The sequence below is a fragment of the Rissa tridactyla genome, chromosome 2, assembly GCF_028500815.1.
Source record: "Rissa tridactyla isolate bRisTri1 chromosome 2, bRisTri1.patW.cur.20221130, whole genome shotgun sequence".
NCBI classification, from domain to species: Eukaryota; Metazoa; Chordata; class Aves; order Charadriiformes; family Laridae; genus Rissa; species Rissa tridactyla.
The window spans coordinates 52,461,339-52,482,875 of NC_071467.1; the positions used below are offsets into that span (position 1 = coordinate 52,461,339).

General features: G+C 36.4%; 1 protein-coding gene across 3 annotated transcripts in view; it reads left to right on the forward strand.

Moving 5' to 3' along the window:
* ROCK1 (Rho associated coiled-coil containing protein kinase 1) overlaps positions 1–21,537 on the forward strand; it is a 92,689-nt gene that overhangs the window by 15,922 nt on the left and 55,230 nt on the right. For all 3 annotated transcript variants that reach the window (XM_054189724.1, XM_054189726.1, XM_054189725.1), the window contains exon 2: positions 20,381–20,462. In XM_054189724.1, the coding sequence (XP_054045699.1) occupies positions 20,381–20,462 (82 nt within the window). The remainder of the gene's footprint in view (positions 1–20,380; positions 20,463–21,537) is intronic.

The following is a 21,537-nucleotide window of genomic DNA, read 5'->3' on the forward strand; positions in this document are numbered from 1 at the left end:
CAGAACACAAAGCAGATTTCACTTACGGGGTGGTGGTAGGGTACAAGAACCAAAAAAATGCTCTTTGTATAGAAGGAAGTCTTGCCTGTCCATAAAACCCAAATATGAGGTTTGGAAAACAGGCAGAGAAATTAGAAAGATTATAATTAAAGATGATTTTGGCATTGGAATTGTTTGTTTGGCCTGTGGTGACTTCAGTCAGGGTTTCCTGATTTCTTCAGGCTTTTTATGAGACTGTTTTGAATTTCTGTTTCCTGTATCTAAAATAAGGAAGTACTTCCCCGCCCTCCCCTGCCGATTTGTGGGTTTGATGATGTGGAGGCAAGCTACTGTTTGTACTCTTTGTAAGAGGTACGGAGATTTCACTGGTAGTACCATGGTGTATTTGAAAAACAGACATCAAGCTTCAAGCGCACATGACAAATATTGATGACCAAAAAATCCTCCACAAGAAGACTTTTTAAACTTAAATTGGAAGGTGTGAGTCTGTTTATAACATACCAATGAAGATGCAATGTTAAGGAAAGGGGGAAATATCACTGAAATGTTCCCATTGACCTAAGTAGTTTAAGAGTTATAATAAGTAAAGTCCACTAGTTCTCTGAAATAATTCTCCGTCTTGTTAGCTGTACATATTGAGTAGGTAGTGTTTTTCTACCTTAAAGAATTCACATGCAACTATTTATTTCTGAAGACGTGCTTTGCAAGTTTCCAGGAAAGCTTTTCTGTGAAAAGCTTCATTAATCACTTGAGATCATCATTGAATGAATGGGTTGGCTAGAAAGAAAACATTTGTGTTTAGTACATTGATGGTACTTTATGTACCATCACATATATGATGAAAAATACAGTGTCCTGACAGGCATTTTCCTTTAAAATGAAAAACCCTGCAAATTCAGTTGAAGTATTCTAAGCTTCATTGATAAGCTTAGAATACTTCATTGATCAGAGTTTTTCTTTTCAGTACTGTGAAATTACAGTTTCCTACTCTAGATTTTGTTAAAGGGAACTATGATGAGAATATTTCTATATCCTGTGTGATGACACCGAAATGGCACAAGGAATTCTCTGCATAAAGTTTGCTAATATGTAGTTGAATTAGAGTTAATTTTGGTGAGACATCAAATATACTATTTTAAAAATATCTCAAAAGATCTCTTGGTTGGCAGCCTGTCACAAGTGGGGTCTTCCAGGGATGGATACTGGGCCTCATGCTTTTCAACATCTTCATAAAGAAGATGATGGGATTGAAAGCACCCTCACGAAGTTTGCTGCTTACGCTAACCTGGGTGGTGAGGTGGACGCATTAGAAGGGAGAGCCATCTTACAGAGAGACCTGTACAGGCTGGAACAGTGGGCAAGTAAGAACAGTATGAGGTTGAACAAAGACAAGCACAAAGTCTTGCACCTGGGATGCCATAACCAGAGAGCCCAGTACAGGCCCTGGTCTGTGTGGCTGGGTAGCAGCCCTGTTGACCTGGGGGTCCTGGTGGACAACAAGCTAAACATGAGTCAGCAGAACACTGCTGCAGCAACAAAGGCAAACTGGATTCTGGGCTGCATCCCCAGGGACATTACTAGCAGAAATGGAGATGCAATCATTCTACTCAGTGCTGGTCAGGCCGCACCTGGAGTGCTGTGTCTAGTTCTGGTTCCCACAATTCAAGAAAGACGCAGGCAGGCTGGAGTGAGTCTAAAGGAGGGTTGCAAAGGTCATCAAAGGACTGGAGAACCTGCCTCTTAAGGGAAGACTGAAGGAGTCTCCCAGGAGAGGAGAAAGCTTGAGGGGATCTCATCACAGTATTCCAATACTTAAAGGGCAGCTACAAAGAGGATAGAGGCTATCTTTTCACAAGGAGTCACATGGAGAAGACAAGGGGCAATGAGTACAAGCTGCACTGGGAGAGGTTTCCTATCTATATAAGAAAAGAATTTTTTACAGTGAGAACAATCTGTAACAACCTCCCCAGGGACGTGGTAGAGTCCCCATCATTGCAAATTTTCAAGATGCAACCGGACAGGGTGCCAGATGATCTCATCTAGGCTCCCTTTCCCATGAAAGGTTAGACCAGATGACCTTTTGAGGTCCCTTCCAATCTGGGCATTTCTATGGTTCTGTGATTCTCAAGCTTTTGAGAAAATACCTGTACAAGTGTTTCACTGATTGGTTTTCCTCTTGTCTTTTCCTAGTTCTTGTTTCAAAGCATCAGTGAAGTCCTTGAATCAGTGCAACACTGTTTGCAGCAGTGCTAGTTAAGTAATTACATATACTACATGTACAAATTGCTTTCTCAGCTGTAGCTGTCAAGGTCCGATTTTCTGAGGCGACACTATACAGGATATGATATCTATGCTGAGCAGCCCAATGTTCGTGTTATTCGTCTTGTAACACCAGATCCAGTTAGAATAATAAAAAAAGAAAAAGGAAAAAATCTTTAAATCTAGTGGTGTGAAGAGATGGAGGAAATTCAACCACAGAATGCATACACAACAAATCTGATTTCTAAATGGACAAAAAGATAAACTGCTGTTAGGTATTTTTTTAAATATTTTTCATCCTAAATGGCAACTGTAAATTGCAATGGTATCTGAATTTAAAAAGGAAAAAAAATAGGAAAAGCAGCTCCTATAGAGTTATTTTTTTCTCTTTGTGACATTTCATACCTTTCAAGTGAAAATGAACTCTATCTGGAAGGAAGGAAAAAAATATTCCCAAGTTTTAAACCAGCAAGTTCAAATTATCCATTTAAGTTGGGGAAAGGTCTCTGCTAAGCTAAGAGAAACTTGCAAAATGATCGGGAGCTAGTAGGAGCTCTTACACACTCAGTCGCTTTTGTCTCATAATGGCTCCAGGTGAGAAGTTGCTCAATTAGTATATAACTCTCAAATTAAGAATTAGCATAGGATAAAGTTTTCGGTAAATGGGATGTAATTCTTTTTCATGAGTATGGCAGTAATACAGATAATTGGGATTATGAAAGATTGTTACTGTACACAGTCAACTGTAGCCAAGCAAAATTTAAGATTTAGTGCATGAAGATACGCAGTTTATTTGGGCATAAAATCATGACTTCAAGTACGCATATCAATATACTTTCAAAAGGTAACTGAAGTAAGTGGTAGAATCTGGTATCTTTCTGATGGACCTGTAAGAATAAAAAAAAAACAAAACACCCAGACCATGCTCTAATTTCAAGTGTATTTTTTTCTCACCATATTATTATTCTCTAATAAAACTTAGAAGTGACGGAGATTCTTTTTAGAATTTCACTTCTATAATCAGACAGGTGTTAGGGTGATCTATAGCAACAATCCCCAGGTCAGCGTCCATCAAGAGTGAGGCCACAGCATCTTGTCTCCATTTTGTAAATCAGTGTCTAATACAGCTACTGCCCTTACGCTACATGCAGTAGCTGTAGTACTTACATATATGCCTTTTAAAATTTACCTTCCTTTTATGTTTTGGGTTTTTTGGGGTGAGGGGAGGACTATCATGATTAATAGCAGGAGATGTATTAGGTGAAATAAAAATGCATCAAAAAAAATCAGTGCAAAGAACAAATCCCAGCTAGTGCTTTTGGTCATTTCTTGGTTGCAGTTATGTAAGGCTGTTGGCATCCTCCATTCACTTTTGAAGAAAGTAGCTGCTGCAACATCTGCTCTGCCAAATGGGCAAATTCAAGCACTGTTACTGTGGTGTGGCAAGGAAAAGAGGTTAATTCAGGGTATCTTTTAGTCATGCTTTTACCATCAGCTTTCTCTTTGTGTCTGTACTAGTTCAGAATACAGTGTGTTGGTAGTCGACTCCTGACAGAACTGAAGATGTAAGCCACACTTACCTTTTAAGATACTTAAAGTTTAAAGGCATGCCTTTCCCTTTTTACCAAAAGGAGCAAATTTATTCTGAGGATAGGATAAGGAATGTAAGCTGTAATATCTTATTATTTGCTTTGCCACTCTTAAGATCTTACTGCTGGCTCTGCCATACTTATTGATGGCTTTGTCACTTCGGTAATTAAAAATCAAAATATGTTTTTGATATGATGTGGAACAGTGTTTGGAACCAGAGGGAGTCAGGTTGTAGGATTTTCGGATCTTTGGTTGTTAAGAGTAACTTTTATGTATAAACAGCACGTGAGAATTTAGAACTATTCCACTCAGCTCTTTTTCTGAATTTTCTTGCTCTTGTCTTCTGGACAGCCATGAACTTTCATATTGGTTTTCAGAAGGAAAAACCTGTCTATGCATAGAGGGGTTTGGTTTGACTCAAAGTTAATCTTTTGCTGTGTTCTTGTTTCCTTACAGCAATATGTACAAAAAAGAATGATATTGTAAGTGATACAGTAATCTTTCAACCTGCATTCTCATTTATAAAAATTGGCTTTTAAATAAATCTTTTATACTGGACTAAGTGTCATTTTATCTTACAGAGAATAAATGGATTAAGAGGTTTTTCAATGAGGTAATATTATATAAGAGTTGAGATTTGTCATGTAGAACAAGGGGAAAAGGCCTCAAGTTGCACCAGGGGAGGTTTAGACTGGATATTAGGAAAAATTTTTACACTGAAAGGGTTATTAAGCATTGGAACAGGCTGCCCAGGGAAGAGGTTGAGACACCATCCCTGGAGGTTTTTAAAACTCGGGTAGACATAGCGCTTAGAGTGCAGCGCATATCGTTCAGTGATGGCTTTTGTCAGAGTTAGGTCGATGGTTGGACTAGATGATCTGAGAAGTCCCTTCCAACCTAGGCAATTCTATGACAGGTAGAGAAAGGGACAAAATTATTAAGAAAGGATCAGTTTAGATGCTTGTCCCTTAAATCCAAATTGGAAGGAGCAAGAAAGAAATTGCTAAATATTTGAATGTGATGTGTTCTTAAAGTTGATCTACAGTGATTCAAAAAAGAGAAGAAATTCAGTTCTTTTTTATTTGCTCTAAGTCATACAATGTGATATCTTCACTGAAGTAAGTAAGGGGATTTTTGAGTGTGTTTTACATGATACTATTAGATGAAATGCTGCATTGCTTGTTTTGTCTGAAGACTTTGTCTTAAGAGTAAAGCTTTGTGTTGTGAACTACTTGTAATTTTTCAAGTGTAAAAGAGTGTGTGTCTCTGTTGTAGTGTTTAGTCCTTCTTATTTCTCCTGCCAAGCAAACAATTTCTAAAATGTGAATCAAAATGAAAGTGATGGGTCGTTTTTTTTATTATTATTTTTAAGGGTTGGCTGTTTGGCATGTGTAAATGTATGTATACAGAATGTATACACACACACACGTTCTGCTGTTACACCTTTCCTATTGCCAAGTGGTTGGTTTTTTTCCTTTTCTAAATTGAATTGCTTATCTGTAATTCAGAGTCTAGTTAACTTCTATAATAGAATTTACTTCAATGAGAGTGTGTTTTGTTTGAATACCACGAAAGACGTAACTGTTTTCCTAATTTCCTCTTAAGTCTCTGAGGCTGGGTAAGTATGTTGAGTTATGAAATGACCATGGTTGGTAACAAGAATCTCTTTCCATGATGACTGTTTACATGCATGTATTTATGCAGTTCTTCAGAAATTAGCTCTGTGGTCCAGCAGGGACTTCTGGAAAGTAAAGTGCAGGAGGTCTGACAGAAGTTTAACTCTGAATTCTTGAGACGATACTACTGCTTTTACATATGTTCTGGAATATCACTTGTTGATATTTTGTAGTATTTAGAAATTGGGAACCTGCTTTACTAGGTGTTCTACAAACATAGAGTTTATATGGGTGGGTAGAAGGAGATACTACCTGATCTGACTGGACATGGTTTTTGAGCCACTGTTTTTATACATATATATATATATACACACACACACACATACACACACACCCTCTTTTTTATATATATATATATATACACACACACACACCCCCCAGGTATTGCCGTGTGTCCCTTAGTTCATGTAGATTTCCAAGAAAGTAGTGCTTTTTTTTTTTTTTAAATTGGATGCTGGAAAAATGTTTTCATAAAACAAATACTGTGGAAAAAAACCACCATATAGAAGTTGGATGCAAGTCAAACATAGACTTTATTATCTTTTGTTTTAGTTTTTAGGAAACATATTTTCATCAGTTTTGCTCTCTGTTTTATGAGAAACTAAGTGACAGCTACTCAAAATGGTCTGTGGGATGAAGGAACAGAAAATGTAATGTTAGTGTGCTCTTATTTGTTTAATGACAGTTTTTTACGGTGTGACAAACATATTGCTTGCCCTCGTCTCCTGTGGAGATTAAGTTAATCAGCCCAAGCTCAGCCTTGCTCCCTTGTAAGGACAGGCAGGAGAGACTTTGACAAGATTCCATGGCAGTGGCAATGGTCCAGACAGCCCTGGCTCTCTTTTCTCTTGGGCTAAGATTTGTTTTCTCCCCTCTTCTAAATCGAAAAAAAATCGTGCCTTTGGAGGACATATATATCAATCTACTGCATCCTCTTCGGATGGGGGGAGTGTTTTTCCCAAGCTCTGTAAGTGTTATGCGGGGAGAACAGTATTAGGGAAAAGCTGACTTACTCGTTCATATCAACATAGCTGGAAGATGTGGTGGAAGAGATATTTTTCAGCTATTTCTTAGCATTTTAGTATTTTTCATCCTACAGTACCAGGGTTGATGAAAATACCCAGTGTTCTAAAAGTAGAATATCACTGTTTTACGAAGTTCTGCTGTCTGTGTCTCGTGTTTGAGTAACTGTATTGGAAACGCTGGGACATACTTTGTTTTTTGGTATATGAAGTTAATGGCTTTAGTTTTCCTCAAGCTTGAGTCTCAAGGCTTGAAAGGAACATAGAAAAACTTATTTGCATGGCCCTAAATGAACTTGCAAACCTACTAAATCACATCATCTCTGGGCCTTTTAGAAATTAAAAGTGTTGGATCCTACTAATGAATTCATAATACTTCCTTTCTTCTTCTAGTCTTAAAGTACTGTATTTGAAAATCCCAGGTAAACTGACTTGTATTGTTGCAGTCTTATGTATGATAAAATCCTTGTTGATTATCATGTGAGAAATTTGCGACTGGAAAAAGCCACCCTAAGTTTCTATGGACAGTTTTGGTTCTGTTCTCTCATTTCAGTACTTGAATATGGAACCATGTTTTCTTGTAGGTTTTTGATTTTGTAGTTACCTCTCTTTTTTTTACGTGCAGTCCAAAGCATTCAAGATTTTAGTCATGACTGACTATCATGTCAGATAGGGTAAAAAGCCTGCTTAGAAGAGACTGTTTTAAATGATGTTGAAGTATTTCTTGACCTGAAATTGGTCACTAACAGTGGCTTGAAAATACACGTAAGCACCCAGTATAAGTTAAAAAATGTGCTACTAATGGCATTGTCTGTACATGGTACTATTTTTTTCTTCAAGTAGACTTTGAAAAAGAGAGCATGTCTCTCACACCTGTTTTTTGATTGCTTAAAGGTAGTGGGTAAAAAAGCATGTTGTTTTAGGTCAATTTATAAATGTAATGTATTGGAATCTGGAAACATTTTGTTAGCAGAAGTGCTTTGTTCTGTATTAGCAGTTCAGATCCCTGAAACACTTGCTGTTTTGTTCCTGTTAGTAACAAAATCTTGTCAATTCTAAAGTGTCTTAGTACCTGACAGTTCAAGTAATTTGTCTATATTTAAAATAATTCTCATAGAATTTTTATTACATTTTAAAAAAAACGCATTACTTTAAAATAATTCTTGTGGATATAGTGGATATATTAATAATGTCAAAAAGACTAAATATAGAAAAAACATTGATTTTATGTATACTTCTGTTTTATTGAAAGTGAAGTTTTTCTTTTAATCAATACATGGGCTTTGCTAGGGTTTGCATTATGAAACTGTATAATGATGCACAAATTCTTAAGCACTGTTAAGTTCTTGTTTAGTTGCATATTTCAAATATCTGTTTGACGTGTGATTGCTTGTGATGGAATGTTTATTGCAGAAATGTAGCTAGAGCTCTGACAGGAGTTTGCGCAATCAGAGAAGCTTCTCAGAGTTGATACTGCGCTTGAATTGTGCTCAACTTCCCATATTTTTGTTTTCAGACTGTAGGTTGCGTGTAACACTAAAGAAAGGTATATAGCTTTACAAATTACTAACTCAGTTTCTACAAAGGGGTTTTAGTATAATTCTTTCATAACCTTCATTTTTGGACTTCTGTCATGGCTATTCACCTCTAATTGAAAAAGTGTTTTGACTTATTCTAGAGTTTTAGGGAAGATTTTCCCTTTTGATGGGGGGATAAAGGAGATTTTGTGCAGTGTTTCCAGACTGCTGGAAAAATTATGATGTTCTCACTCTTTCTTGGAAAGTTATTAAATCAATTGTCTGCCTTCTGTTTAAAAAATTAAGTACTTTTTTGTCTTTCAGTTTGTTGAGCCTCTCTCTCCAGTCGCTGTGTTCTTTTTGGTAGGCTAGATGGCATTACTAGTAACAGAGTGTGTTTTTTTCTTTGATACAGCTTTTCGGAGAGTCTTTTCTAAAGCATAGTTATTGAACTAATATAATCGCCAGAGATTGAGTTGTCAAGCTAAAGGTAGAACTTACGTTTTTATTGTTTTATAGCTTATTGTTTATATCTGTAGTTAACACACGGTTTTGTTTGTGGCAAACATAGTCCAGGTCAGGTGACAGCAGGTCACCTGGCTGATGAGGTATTCTCGCTTTATAGAAAAATTAATTACCATTCCACTGACTTATTATATTGCAAAGTTTGCTGGTAATGTTTTTTGGCTTTTTTTTTTTTTTTTTCATAGCAGAGAGAACACTTTTCAGACAAAGATATAATGGGGCAGCTAGAGGCAGCAATTTAAGCTGTTGATGGGAGAACTTACTCTAGATCTCTTAGCTTAACACATTATGGTAAAAGTAAAGTTGCTTTGCATATTAAACAGCTTTTACAAGAGCTAATGCATTTTTACGTATGTTGTCTGCAATAATGTGTCATGTTTCTTCTTATGAACATGTTGGTATCTTGCTAATTCTGATCTTGTCCAACTGACTAATGCTTATTTCCTGAAGTCTGGCTTCATGGATACCTGCCTGGAAAAAAATCTGAGGGGCAGACAGCAATTTCCCAAGCAACAGATGTGGAGCGGGTTCTGTTTCCTTTGCTAAATACCACTATTTTTCAATGGAGTTGTGCAGTTGTTTTCCTTTCATTGAAGTCTTTGCCTGATTCCTTGCAGGCCGCTGCCCAACGAAGTCTAAGACTTTTGAGCTGTGACTGAAGACAGTTTATCTTTTTTCATATCTCTGATCTGTCTGTCTTCTGTACCATTTTATTGAAGGGAAGTTATATACCAGCATTAGCATCCATAGTGTTAATTTTTATACATCTTTTGCTTTCTAGTAAGTGTTCCTTAGAGTGTAGACTCCCATTGATCTAAATTGGTAATTTTAAGTGTGTGTGTTTAAAATTAAGATATTAGGATTTCTAAACCAGAAGCAGTAGGTTACTGTGTGCTGCCTGTGGGAGAATCTATCTTCCCAGGATAACCAAGAAAGCTGTGGGGGCCTCAAAGGACTTTTACTGATGCAATTTACAAGTGAGATTTGTCTTTATTTATTTATTTATTTTAAGTAGTTACTTTACATTTTAGGTGGGGGAGCAGGGCTTGGCTTATTGTTTTGGTGAATATGAGAACTTTGAGAACTCAAAAGGATGTGGTAATTTTTTCCCCCACCAGGTATTTCTGTAGATAGTGTTACCCTGCTGTATGTCAGGTTGGCTGCTCATCTCTAGATGCAGTTGTTACAGTAGCTGGGAACTCGAGACCCATGAGACACTTTGATGCCAAGTGCTAACTTCACTGTGGAATGCTGCTTCCATGGTGATAAACATCAGTTCTTTAACTACCAGTATTCCCTCTTAACACTATTTAAATATATATGCTTTAAGTGTACTTGCGTTCAACACATTTAAATGCGGTTTTATTGAAAAGGGCAATTTTAAGAAGCTGTACGTATGCTTTATTTAATCCTACTGTGAGACAAATATGGCTTGATAAATCATTTAAACCTAAAGTATGCCATCTATTTTCGTATTTTCTACACATCACAATATCAAGAATTTATGTAGCCCTCCAGATAGTTATACAACTGTTTTAGTCTTTTTATGTAAGGAATTCTGTTAATGGCAGAATGTGCCGCATTTGGTATAGAAGATTGTAGTTTGTAAAACTTGCCCACAAAGCATATCAACCCGCGCAAGTGAACCTTTTTTAAGGAAAATAAGCTGCAAGTATCCAGGTATCTAGTTGCTGCAAAATTAAATAACATAATTTGACTTAATATCAATCAGCTTTTGTTGCTGTTACACATCTTCCTGAACTATTTTCAAACAATATCTATTGTACCTGTTTCTGCATAAATTTTACTGAAATATAGTCGTGGTGATATTTTGGTCTATATTCTTCATCTTCCTTGAAGACATTTCTCTCTCATCTGATAGTTGTTCTTAGAGATGTAATATTAAATGGAATTAATTCTGATGCTAAATTGAAATAATAGAACACTAATGCAATAAATTGAAGTTTGGCTGTAAAGACTATTAACCACAATAAAATATCGTAGTGTAGTGAAATCAGTGTTGAAATACAGTGTTTGAGTTTGAAGGGGAAGAAAAACCCCACTGAAATATGTTGTCTGGAATGCATCTTTAGACACTGTGAACTTTCCATACTTTCGGCATAAAATAGTGCCTTGAATATGTGTCATTCAGAACAGATCTATGGATCCAAGGTTCCTGCACCTAGTCAGTGGACGGAGTGAGTCGCTGGTGTGAAGGAACTATAACTTACCCTCAGTTTTAGTGGAAGCCTGAGGCTTTTAGGTTCTCTGAATTATATGTATACTGGATACTGACAGTACTCTTGCATGCTTACTGTATATAAGTTGTTTTCACAGATTAGCACTGCATTTTAGGATATGTTTCAGGTGGTAAGATACATTACTACAGTGGAAAACCAGCAATGCCAAAAAACCTACTTGCCTGTGAAAGGGCATTACTACTTGTACGTATACCTGTCCATAGATTTGCACCTGAGGCTTTCTTCGGTGCTAATATGGATGTTACCAATATTGAGAGGTCTGTGGGCTCTGGTGTTAGTGACAGTGTGTATTTTGATACGTATATGTGTGTGAATCAATATATATTGAGACATATGTGAGTTTATAATTTACTGAGGCGTGCAGGAAGTGTATACTCTAGTAATTTGTCAGTAAAAATGTTGAACAGTTGATGTTTTAACAGAACACAAGTGCATATACTTATGTATATAACTACACAGAACATGATATGGGTGAAGTTTGCTAATTACACATGGAGTAACTTTTTAAAAAGGCTGAAAGAAAAGCAGTAAGCTGTATTGCTTTCAATAATCCTGCCTTGAGATTTCAAGATCTACTTATTGAGATTTTAAATTTTTACGGAGTTAAATTCTTAGCTCTTTACTGAGTTAAAAAAATTTTCTTTGTGAAAGGCTATGTATTTAACGTAAATTTGGAAAAGCTCTTGATGAGTATTGCAAGATACTAAGAAGTAACGAGTTCTGTAGAATTGTATCATGCTGGCAATGAGAAAGAGCAATGAATCAGTTGCCTTTTACTCAGGCTTATATGTCAGTTTGTATACTTTGCCTAGTCTAACAATGTAGTGAAAATTCTTGAAGTGTCTTAACTCTGTCTACATTGACTTGTCCACTTTAAAGATGAAGTACTAAATTGCAGTTTTCAGTTCTCTGGACAGCAAAATAAACGAATGTGATTAACTTTAGGTAGAGGGATCTTTTGTGTACTTGATTAGAGATAGATAAATGTAGCACTGTTGGCTTTGGCCTGGAAGTTGGCTTTCAAACAGCGTTCTTACCTGAACCCAGTGAGTTGTACAGATCTATTTAGTACTACATAGAATCATAGAATGTGTTGGGTTGGAAGGGAGGGACCTTTAAAGGTCATCTAGTCCAACCCCGCTGCAGTAAGCAGGGACATCTTTAACTAGATCAGATTGCTCAGAGCCTCATCAAGCCTGGCCTTGAATGTCTCCAGGGATGGGGCCTCCACCACCTCTTGGGGCAACCTGTTCCAGTGTCTCACCACCCTCGTTGTAAAGAACTTCTTCCTAATGTCTAATCTAAACCTCCCCTGCTCTAGTTTAAAACCATGGCCCCTCGTCCTACCACTACATGCCCTTGCAAACAGCCCCTCCCCAGCTTTCTTGTAGGCCCCCTTCAGGTACTGGAAGGCTGCTCTAAGGTCTCCCTGGAGCTTTCTCTTCTCCAGGCTGAACAACCCCACCTCTCTCAGCCTGTCCTCATAGGAGAGGTGCTCCAGCCCTCTGATCATCCTCGTGGCCCTCCTCTGGACCCGCTCCGACAGGTCCATGTCCTTCTTGTGCTGTGGGCTTCAGAGCTGGACACAGTACTCCAGGTGGGCTCTCACGAGAGCAGAGTAGAGGGAGACAATCACCTCTCCTGATCTGCTGGCCACACTTGTTTCTCAGGTAAACTTACACTTGCTCATTTAATAAATGGAGGAAAAAAAAAAAAGTATTAACAGTGGGCATCAGAGGAAAGTCCCATGTGTGTGTTTTCCTTACCAATGAAGTTACAGTAGGGTATTTCCTAAAATAGTAGGTATCGAAGAGGGGACTGAGGTTTTCTCTCGATTCAGTCAGTAGCATCAGAAGTCTGTTCTTGTCACAAAGGAGTAATGGCTGCTGTGGACTTACTTGGAGGGCCGAAAAACGTGAATCATGCAAAGCGAAGCCTTGTAATGAGATTTTCTTGTTTATCACTCCCCCAACTGGTAGGGAGTTGAAGGGTATTTTTGATAGGATAATTCACTGCAGGAATTACCTTTATGCAAACCAAAAGCATAGCTTGGTTTTGCAGACAAAGAGGAATTGTTTAGATTGGAGAGAACCTCTTAAGATCATCTAGTCCAACACCTTTGGTCAAGTAGAGTCAGCTAGAGCAGGTTGCCCAGGACCACGTTCAGTCAGGTTTAGAATATCTCCCCAGATGGAGACTCCGCAACCTCTCTGGGCAACCTGTATTTGACCACCTTCACAGCCAAAAAAAGTGTTTTCTTGTGTTCAGATGGAATCTCATGTTTTTTAATTTGTGCCTGTTGTCTCTTGTCCTGTCAGTAGACACCATTGGGAAGAGTCTGGCTCCATCTTCTTCTTTCCCTCCCATTTCATACATGGGTAAGATTCCCCTCTCGAGCCTTCTCTTCTCCAGGCTGAAGAGTCCCAGCTCCCTCAGCCTCATAGTATGAGAGATGCTCCAGTCCCTTAATCATCTTTATGGCACTTTGCTGGACTTGCTTCACTATGTCCTTGCCTGTTCTGTACTGGGCAGCCCAGAACTGGACACAGCACTGCAGGTGTGGCCTCACCAGTGCTGAGTAGAGAAGAATCATCTCTCTTCCCCAGGATGGTGTGGGCTGCCTTTGCTGTGAGGGCAGGTTGCTGGCTCTCGGTCACTTTGTTGTGTACTAGGACCAAAGGTCCCTGGCAGAGCTGCTTTCCAGCTGGTCAGCCCCCAGCATGTACTGATGCCTGGGGCAGTTCCTCCCCAGGTGCAGGACCTGGCATTTCCTTTTGTTAAACTTCAGGAGATTCTTCTCTGCCAGTTTTTCCAGACTCTCCAGGTCCTTCTTAGAATTCAAAGATCTGATAATTCAAACAATCCAAAGAAACTTCTAATTTATTTTTTTTAATGATGGATTTTAGGTACTATTTTTCATGCGTGTTTGAAAATAGGGTACAAAAAATAGCTTCTCACTTATATACTTCCGTACTTATGTACTTAAGTAGGCTCTCTGTTTCAGTAGTTGACCACCAAGATGACTTATGACAAGGTATTATGACAAATTATGATGAACACATGAAAATCAAGACCAGTCAGGTTTTTTGATTTAAAGTACGGAGGGAAGTTTTAGTACTATAGAAATAATTAGGAAAATGGCTGCAATACAAGGAACTAAAATATGGATAGTTAGAGTTGTAGATCTTAAGATTTACTTTGGTCTCTCCAAAAAAGGAAAAGTAGCAAAGACTTTAAACTTGGGTAACTGCCAGTTGGTCCAAGGAATGCAAATTTTGATGCTGATAATACCCATTAAGTTTTTTTTTAGTTCTTTGAATGCTAGAAAAATAGTAAAATAAATAAGTGTCTCAATAACAAAGTTTCAGCTGAATTTTTAATACATTTTTCTTTATCATATGCTTCCACTAGATGATACTATGTCATAACGAAATGTGTATGAAGTAAAAAATTCGAAATATAAAGATGCTATAACTGTATCCTGATACTGCAGATTATAATACTGTTATTTTTTACTTTATATCACTTATGAATCCTGAGATAGTATTTTGCTGAATGGAAGTTGCTTGATGGAGTATATTTTGAAATATCCTAACAGTAAATTTTGCTATAAAATTGCATTAATTCGAACATCTGAATAAAACCAGCATTACATAATTGCAGTGATTTTTGAGATTAAGGAATGTATTTACAGAGTAGGGCGGTCCACTGTTGTCATTGTAGGACTATCAGGTTAACGCATTAAAACTTTGGAAATGGGTATAGACCAAAATGTGGGCAAAAATCCAATTAATATGGGCTTAAGCCAAACTGAAGAAAACCAGTACATATTAGAGGAATCTAATGAAAAGAAGTTAGCATAACAGCCTGAGAAATTCAATGCTAATAGATTGCGTCGTTAATGTGTGTGTTAATGATAACTTTCATGTTACTGCATTTTGTATTTTTAGAAAAACTGAAGGGAAAGTAAAAGGAAATGGCTGTTGCAGAAATCTTTCTGCACATTTCTTCATAAACAAACTTAGAGGAGTTTCCGTACTGGAATCCTTCTTTACAATGCTCATGCTGGAGGATCTCTCTCAAGCTGAAGTGGTACTAGAAATGTTTTTTTGGACAAAATGACACAGTAAGATTGCTGAGATGATAAGACTGCTTGATATTTATCCCTCTTTTTTTGTACCTGACTGTGTCTTATTAAGGCACCTAAGTGTGTGTATAACCTTAGTGTTTATCTACATTAGTGCTTAGAACTGTTTTGACAATAGTAGTAAGGCAGATGGTAAATATATAGCTTTTTTATTATTTTTTTCTATTGAAGAAAAAAGAAATCTTGTGGATAAGGCAGGAACTCGCAAGCCCAATAGCAGAACAAGTGAGTCCACAGGTGTTATGACGGGGAAGAGGTAATGCATGTATTGTGGAAGGAAGTTACGCTTTGCAAACCTAGTGGAGTTCCTTGAAGTAATTGCTGAGTATGAGGATAACAGAAAGCTTTTGATGAGGTTTTTCATTTAAGCTTTTTGTCAGAAATAAACTGCTTTGGGCTAGGCTTGTTTTGCGGATGGATGGATGGATGAATGAATGAAGTGAGAGCTGGTGATCAGTTTATTCAAAACAGAGATCAGTAATGGAGTCAAGCAAGTCTAGGCTATTTCACAGTCGTAAGGGATCTAAAATGGTGAATAATGATTCAGAGTAGTAAAAATTGAAGCTATAGTAAATTACAGAAGAAATTAATATTCTTTGGTGCCTGGGTGATGAAAAGTTGTAGGTGAAATTCGGCATTGATGAATGTTGAGTGAGTGCATGGGAGTAAAGCCTCTCGTTTTTACATACTTGTGTTGTTGAATGTTGAAGTAGCTTTGATTTATAGTACCTAGTTTTGTGAAAGAATCAATTTCGTATAGAGTGACTATAAGAATTAACCAGATTTTTCAGTTAATAACTTAATGAAGAGCAGAACAGGAAACATTGTACTGCATTATATATTTATGGTGTGCTCACAACTTAAATACTATTTACAGTTTCCCCCTGATTAAAAAAGTACACAGTAGAAATAAAAAAGCTCTGGTGGTGGTAGGAATTGGAATAGCTGTCGTACAAGATAATTGGAAGAGAGATGACCAAGGGAGAAATGATGGAAGTATGTAAAGCTGTGTCTTGGGGCAGGTGGGTAAAGAGTTATTGTTTCTTTTGTGAATGAAGAATGGCAAGCTCAAAATGAGGTACACTTTCATGCAGCCTGTTAGGCGGTGGAATTCATATCTATATGATGCTGTAAATGCAAGAGATAAAAACAGGTACAGAAAATATTTAGACAAAATCACTGAAGAAAATTCTGGCTAGATCTGTTAACTATGACAGTGGCATGTCTGGCTCACAAATACACCAGAGAAGTACTGCTATATGCTTGACTTGTTTGTATCCTCTTTCCCAGACACCCTTATCGTCATTTCTGGAGGCATTGTATGAATCCACACTGACCTTTGATTTCACTCCATACATCTATTCTTTTGTAACTTCTAAGTGTGGTGTAGTAATAAATGAAACCAAACCAACAGAATACATGGAAATGTTGGTTTTGTGTGGAAGAACTCTCTGCACATTGTAATGGCTTCCTAGTATGCCTCTTTTTAATTTCAGGATAAAATTAGGTATTTTAAAGAGTTGATGAAACTGTTGATACAACTGTTGTTATTAGACAAATGTGATATAGAAAAGACTATAGCAGGTCGTGAAACTGTTTGAGGGAAGGACACTAGAAAGGAGTTTTTTTTCCCCTGTTCTTTTTTAATCACCTCTGAAACACTGTTACTATGTAAGATGTAAATGGAAGTCATATGTTTGCTTTTATAAATTTTATTTTAGTAATCCAATTTAACTATTAACATAAAAGGAAAAAGGCTGTGTAGACCACAAAGCTAAACAAGAAAATTGCTCTGTAATCACAGAATAAGGTAGAACTTAGCGTTAGCTGAAAATACCTCTAAGGTACAATATGTGTTTCTTAGAAGTACAGGATGTGCTGTATTTAAAGAAGATACATGCTGAAATATATTGAACCCATCCAAGTGGGGAAAAAAGCCATCATAAGAATGAGACCTTCTTGTTTTAATAAAGCATATTAAACTATTGGATATATGGTTTCCTATTTTAGAGGAGGAGATATGGCTACTATAGGTCTCGAAAGGAAGATGGTCCTTCCTTGCTGTGTTAGGAATAAAGTCAGATGGCATATTGAAAGATTGAGCAAGATGGAAACAAAAATGCTGAGGGATGCGTTATGTCTGCAGCCGTCAACAATAATGATCGTGTCTCCTTTCATTTGGCCTTTACCCTTTTTCTCCTAAACGTTATTGTTAAAACTCTGCAGTATATTTCCATCTCCGTGACCTGCACTGCTTTCAACCGACATTGACTTCTCACTGTTGAGTTTGTGTGCTCCTCCTCCCCGTTTGTTTACCAGTTTAGTCTTGTATTTGCAGTCCACCATTGAGATAATACCATGATATTTTTTCTTCAGAAACATACTTCAGTTGAAGAAATTAATGATTTTGAGAGTTAAGGATTTACAAGTCTCTTAATTATTATAGGCACCTCACCCCTACATTTTTTTTAAAAATCAAAGTTTTGAACCAGGATGGCTTCTTCTCTGGATATTGTAGCAAAGGGGAGCTGATTATTGAAGAGCCTTTAACATACACAACTGTTCCCATGCAGCTTCTGTAGATGTTGATTGCATGATTTTGAAGTGTGATTTGAATTCAATGTGAGATCAATAGTTTGAATCTGTATTTCAAAGGGTTTTTTGTGTTTTACTTGAAAGAGTTCATATATAAGATCTGAAAGGCAGTGTTTTCATGGTGAATTCCGAGTGAAACAGTATTGAAATTTACTTTTGCCTCTTAAAATATTTGATGTTAAATGTATAATTATATAATATAAATAAGTATAGTATATAATATATAAAAAGTAGAATTTGTATTCTATTTTTCATAGTTATTTTAGAGCTTTTAAAAAGAAACAAAAAAATACCCAACATACCTGACAGACCAATGAAATTGTGACACTTTTCTGTACTTCTTGCATTTTTCTACAGAGGCTTATATTTTAATATTTTGAAAGAAAAAGTATCTTAGAAAAGTAAGATTGAAGTTCAAAATTTGAAAATATTCCCATTTATCCCATGCTGTTGTATTCAATGTTTAAAAATCTTCCCTCCTCTAAAGAAAAAGACTGAATTTTGGCTTCTGAAGCAAACCCTGAAATGAAGCAGGTAGTGGCGCTGCCCCAGAGCAAAACAGGATTTTGAGGATTTCGTGCTTCTATGTGATATGTGGAAGAGTTTTCTGTGTTAGCTGTGACCCTGGACAAATTGATTGACTCAACAGATTTGAAGGCTTAAGGGCAGAGTGGACTCCCAGCTTTGGCAATTCATCACCATCACTCATCTGCTTGTAAAAATCCCTGGATGTGACCTGGTAGATGTTCTTTGCCTACTGCTTCTCACAGCTTGGGGCTCCATGCATAGAGCTACCAGTGCACTTTGTGCTGCTGTACAAGTAGTTATCATGGTTTCTCTGTTGAATGTACCAAAGAATTGAAATTCTTTAACTGATTTCCTGGATATTTACTGTATATCTTTGGAAAGGTGTCTTTTAGTAGTTTACAAAGTATTTCTCGCTCAGTTGCACTTACCCTGCATAGCTTTATTTATACATCTGTCTTGAGTCCAAATTGTTGTTAGCCTCTTACTCCCTTATTTATATTACTGATCCATTCAAAGTTTTTTCATTGCCATTTGCTTTCCTTTTTCATCATCAGTGTAAGTCCAAAAAGGTGATCCTTTAATACACTCAAGATGCAAAACCTGACTTTATTTAAGTGCTGTGAAAATATTGTTATACTTTTCTTGATTCTTATAATTTTCATGATAACATTTCTTTGTTCAAACTAAGCTACCGTATGGAGAGGTAACAAAACAGGAATGTTTTTATGAAATTAACAAATTTAATAACATCCTGCCTTAAAGTAATTCTGAATGTCCTTGTAGTTTTTCTTCCTTAGCCCTGTTTTCAAATTCTAGCATGATTTTACTGCTTATTCTCATTATATCTGAAGTAGATAATTTCTGTCTCTCATACTTCAAAAGTGAGGACTGCAAGCCTGTATATAATTGCAATTTTGATGGCATTTGATTTTTTTATAGCTTAAAATCTCCTATAGACTGAGGGGGGAAAATAGGTTCAAATTTGAAGAGAGGGATTAAAGATTAATTTTTTTAGTCTAGATTAAGTGTGTTCTCTAATACGTGTTCCTGGAAAGTAAGCTTTTTTTAAAAAGCTTATACTTTAGCTTTTCTTCAGGCATAGTTACTTGATGGATGTAGCGGTCAAAGACTGATGGATCAGCTTTCAATCCTGTATTGCATAATTTTATTAAACCTGAAAACAGTCAAAATAGGTTCTAATCAGATCTGAACTGATTAGAACAAATATATCTCTGGTCTAATATCTCATTCCCAACAGGTCAATAAGAGATGGCATAGACATGTAGGTACGAATTGGACAAGAAAATAGCAGTGCTGCCCTGGCATGCTTTGTTAACATCCATCAATTTGTACTTTATGGCCTTACTCTGTATTTTTGCAGTTGTCACTTAAACATTACCTAGTTGAGAAAGGAGACTCCCGAGTGCTAGTTGATTCTTCATGATATAATTCCCTAGAATACTTGATCATTTTTCATTAGATACCATATCTGTGGTTTTCAACCAAAATATCTGGTTTAGTTTTTCTTTGGGAAGATGCAATCCACTGAAGAATCAGGTATACCTGTTGTAAAATTTAGACTTAAATTTTAAGTCAGGAAGTTTATGGCGCTTAAGAAAACCTTAAAACTATCTTCTTCTCCATTGTTGTTGTGTTTTTCTGTTGCTTTTTTGGTGGTTTTTGTTTTGGTTTTGTTCATAGGGATGTATTCCGTGGTAGTAACGCAAGATGGGCTTTTGGCTGTTTGTTCCTAGGTTTAAGTTAGAATATATAAAGACAATATCTTGTTCATGAAAATTGCCTTTGAATTCAATGAATAAAATGGGGGGTTGACTCTTGGAATTAAATTACCATCATTATCCTATTTGCCAGTTGCCACTTAATGTTGAAGTGCGTACTGTGTGATACATGTGACTTTTTAACATCATTGAACTTCGTTAGAACTGCTATTTGTTCTTTTCATGTTTGGAAAAAGTAATGTTTTCATGTAAATGTGGAACTAATTAAGGTAACTAATAATTTGTGGAAGTATATTTGTTTTAGGATAGATGGAAATTAAGTTTTGAAGAGTCCAATGGGAGTGGAGAAATTACAGCTGTTTCGTATAACTGCTAACGGAATCATTAAATAAATGTGAATGGTTTCATTTGTGTAGATAATTGGTAGGGACAACTGTTTTTATCTTGTTTCTTCAATTAGCAGCATGTGTAATTATTTTTCCAAACACTTAATTTTGCTTGCTTTTTTTTTTTCTTTTCAGGATGGGTTAGATGCTTTGGTATATGACTTGGATTTTCCTGCTTTAAGAAAAAACAAAAACATTGATAACTTCTTAAACAGGTGTAAGTATTTAATGTTTCTGTTACTAAATAACAAAAGACTATAAATACCAGGAAAAATAAATAATAAAAGCGTTTCTAAATTTTTGAAAGGCAAGTCGGGATTTGAGGTATATTAAGTTTTTGGATGCAAGTTGTTTTAAGAGTCCAATTAGTTATTTAGTTATTTCCCAGTGAGAACTGACAGCTACCTATACAAATCTAATCCCCAGCAACTGACTGTCCAAGTTTGTTGCTGTTGTAAATGGCATTGTTTTCACTGGCACAAAGCGTTTTAAGAGAAAGGCCTGTGATCTTTGTTCTTGGCAACCCTCTAGATTCCCATAACTTGCTTTTTAATTCCTTGTACTACTACATTATAAGCAATTGTAAATTGTATCATAAGTGAAATGATATAACATGTACACAGTATCAGGAAATCATATTAAAAATCTGTTCACTGTCAGACTAGAGCATGTTTTTTGTAGACTTTGTTTTAGTATAAAAGGTCTCTTTTCATTATCCCATGAAATTCTCACACAGCATAGCTGCTATACTTGTGCAAGCAGATGATGTGTCTGCAGAATTCATCTCTGTATTTTTCCACAACCAGATTTCCTGCGCATTCTACTCTGTAATAACGTTTTAAATGAGTAAAGTTGATTTTTTCTTTTTTATAGAAGTCATAGTTCCATAATTTTCATAACTAAAAAAAACCAAACAAAACAACAAAAACCCCAACAAAACCAACCCAAAAAGACATTTAAGAGATAAGTCTTTTCTAAAGGCTGCCAAACTGACAAATTCTGGAAATCATGGCAGAGACATTTGCTGATTTGAGACTTGCTTCTGCCTGTGGACTGAACAGGCAAGCCTTGAAATTAAACTAATGTTATTATTTTATTTTTTTTTCAGGCTTAAGCGTATCAAACGTTGTAATAAATGGCTTTTATGGCAAATATAAAGTAATCTGACTGAAATAATTTTTGTCTTTTCTTCATGGAAATGTATGTTTTTATTTGTTTCCAAAGTGTTTTCAAATAGTTTGCTTGGTGCAACTGTATGCAATGATAGTAAATTTGTGGGTTTTATTTTATAT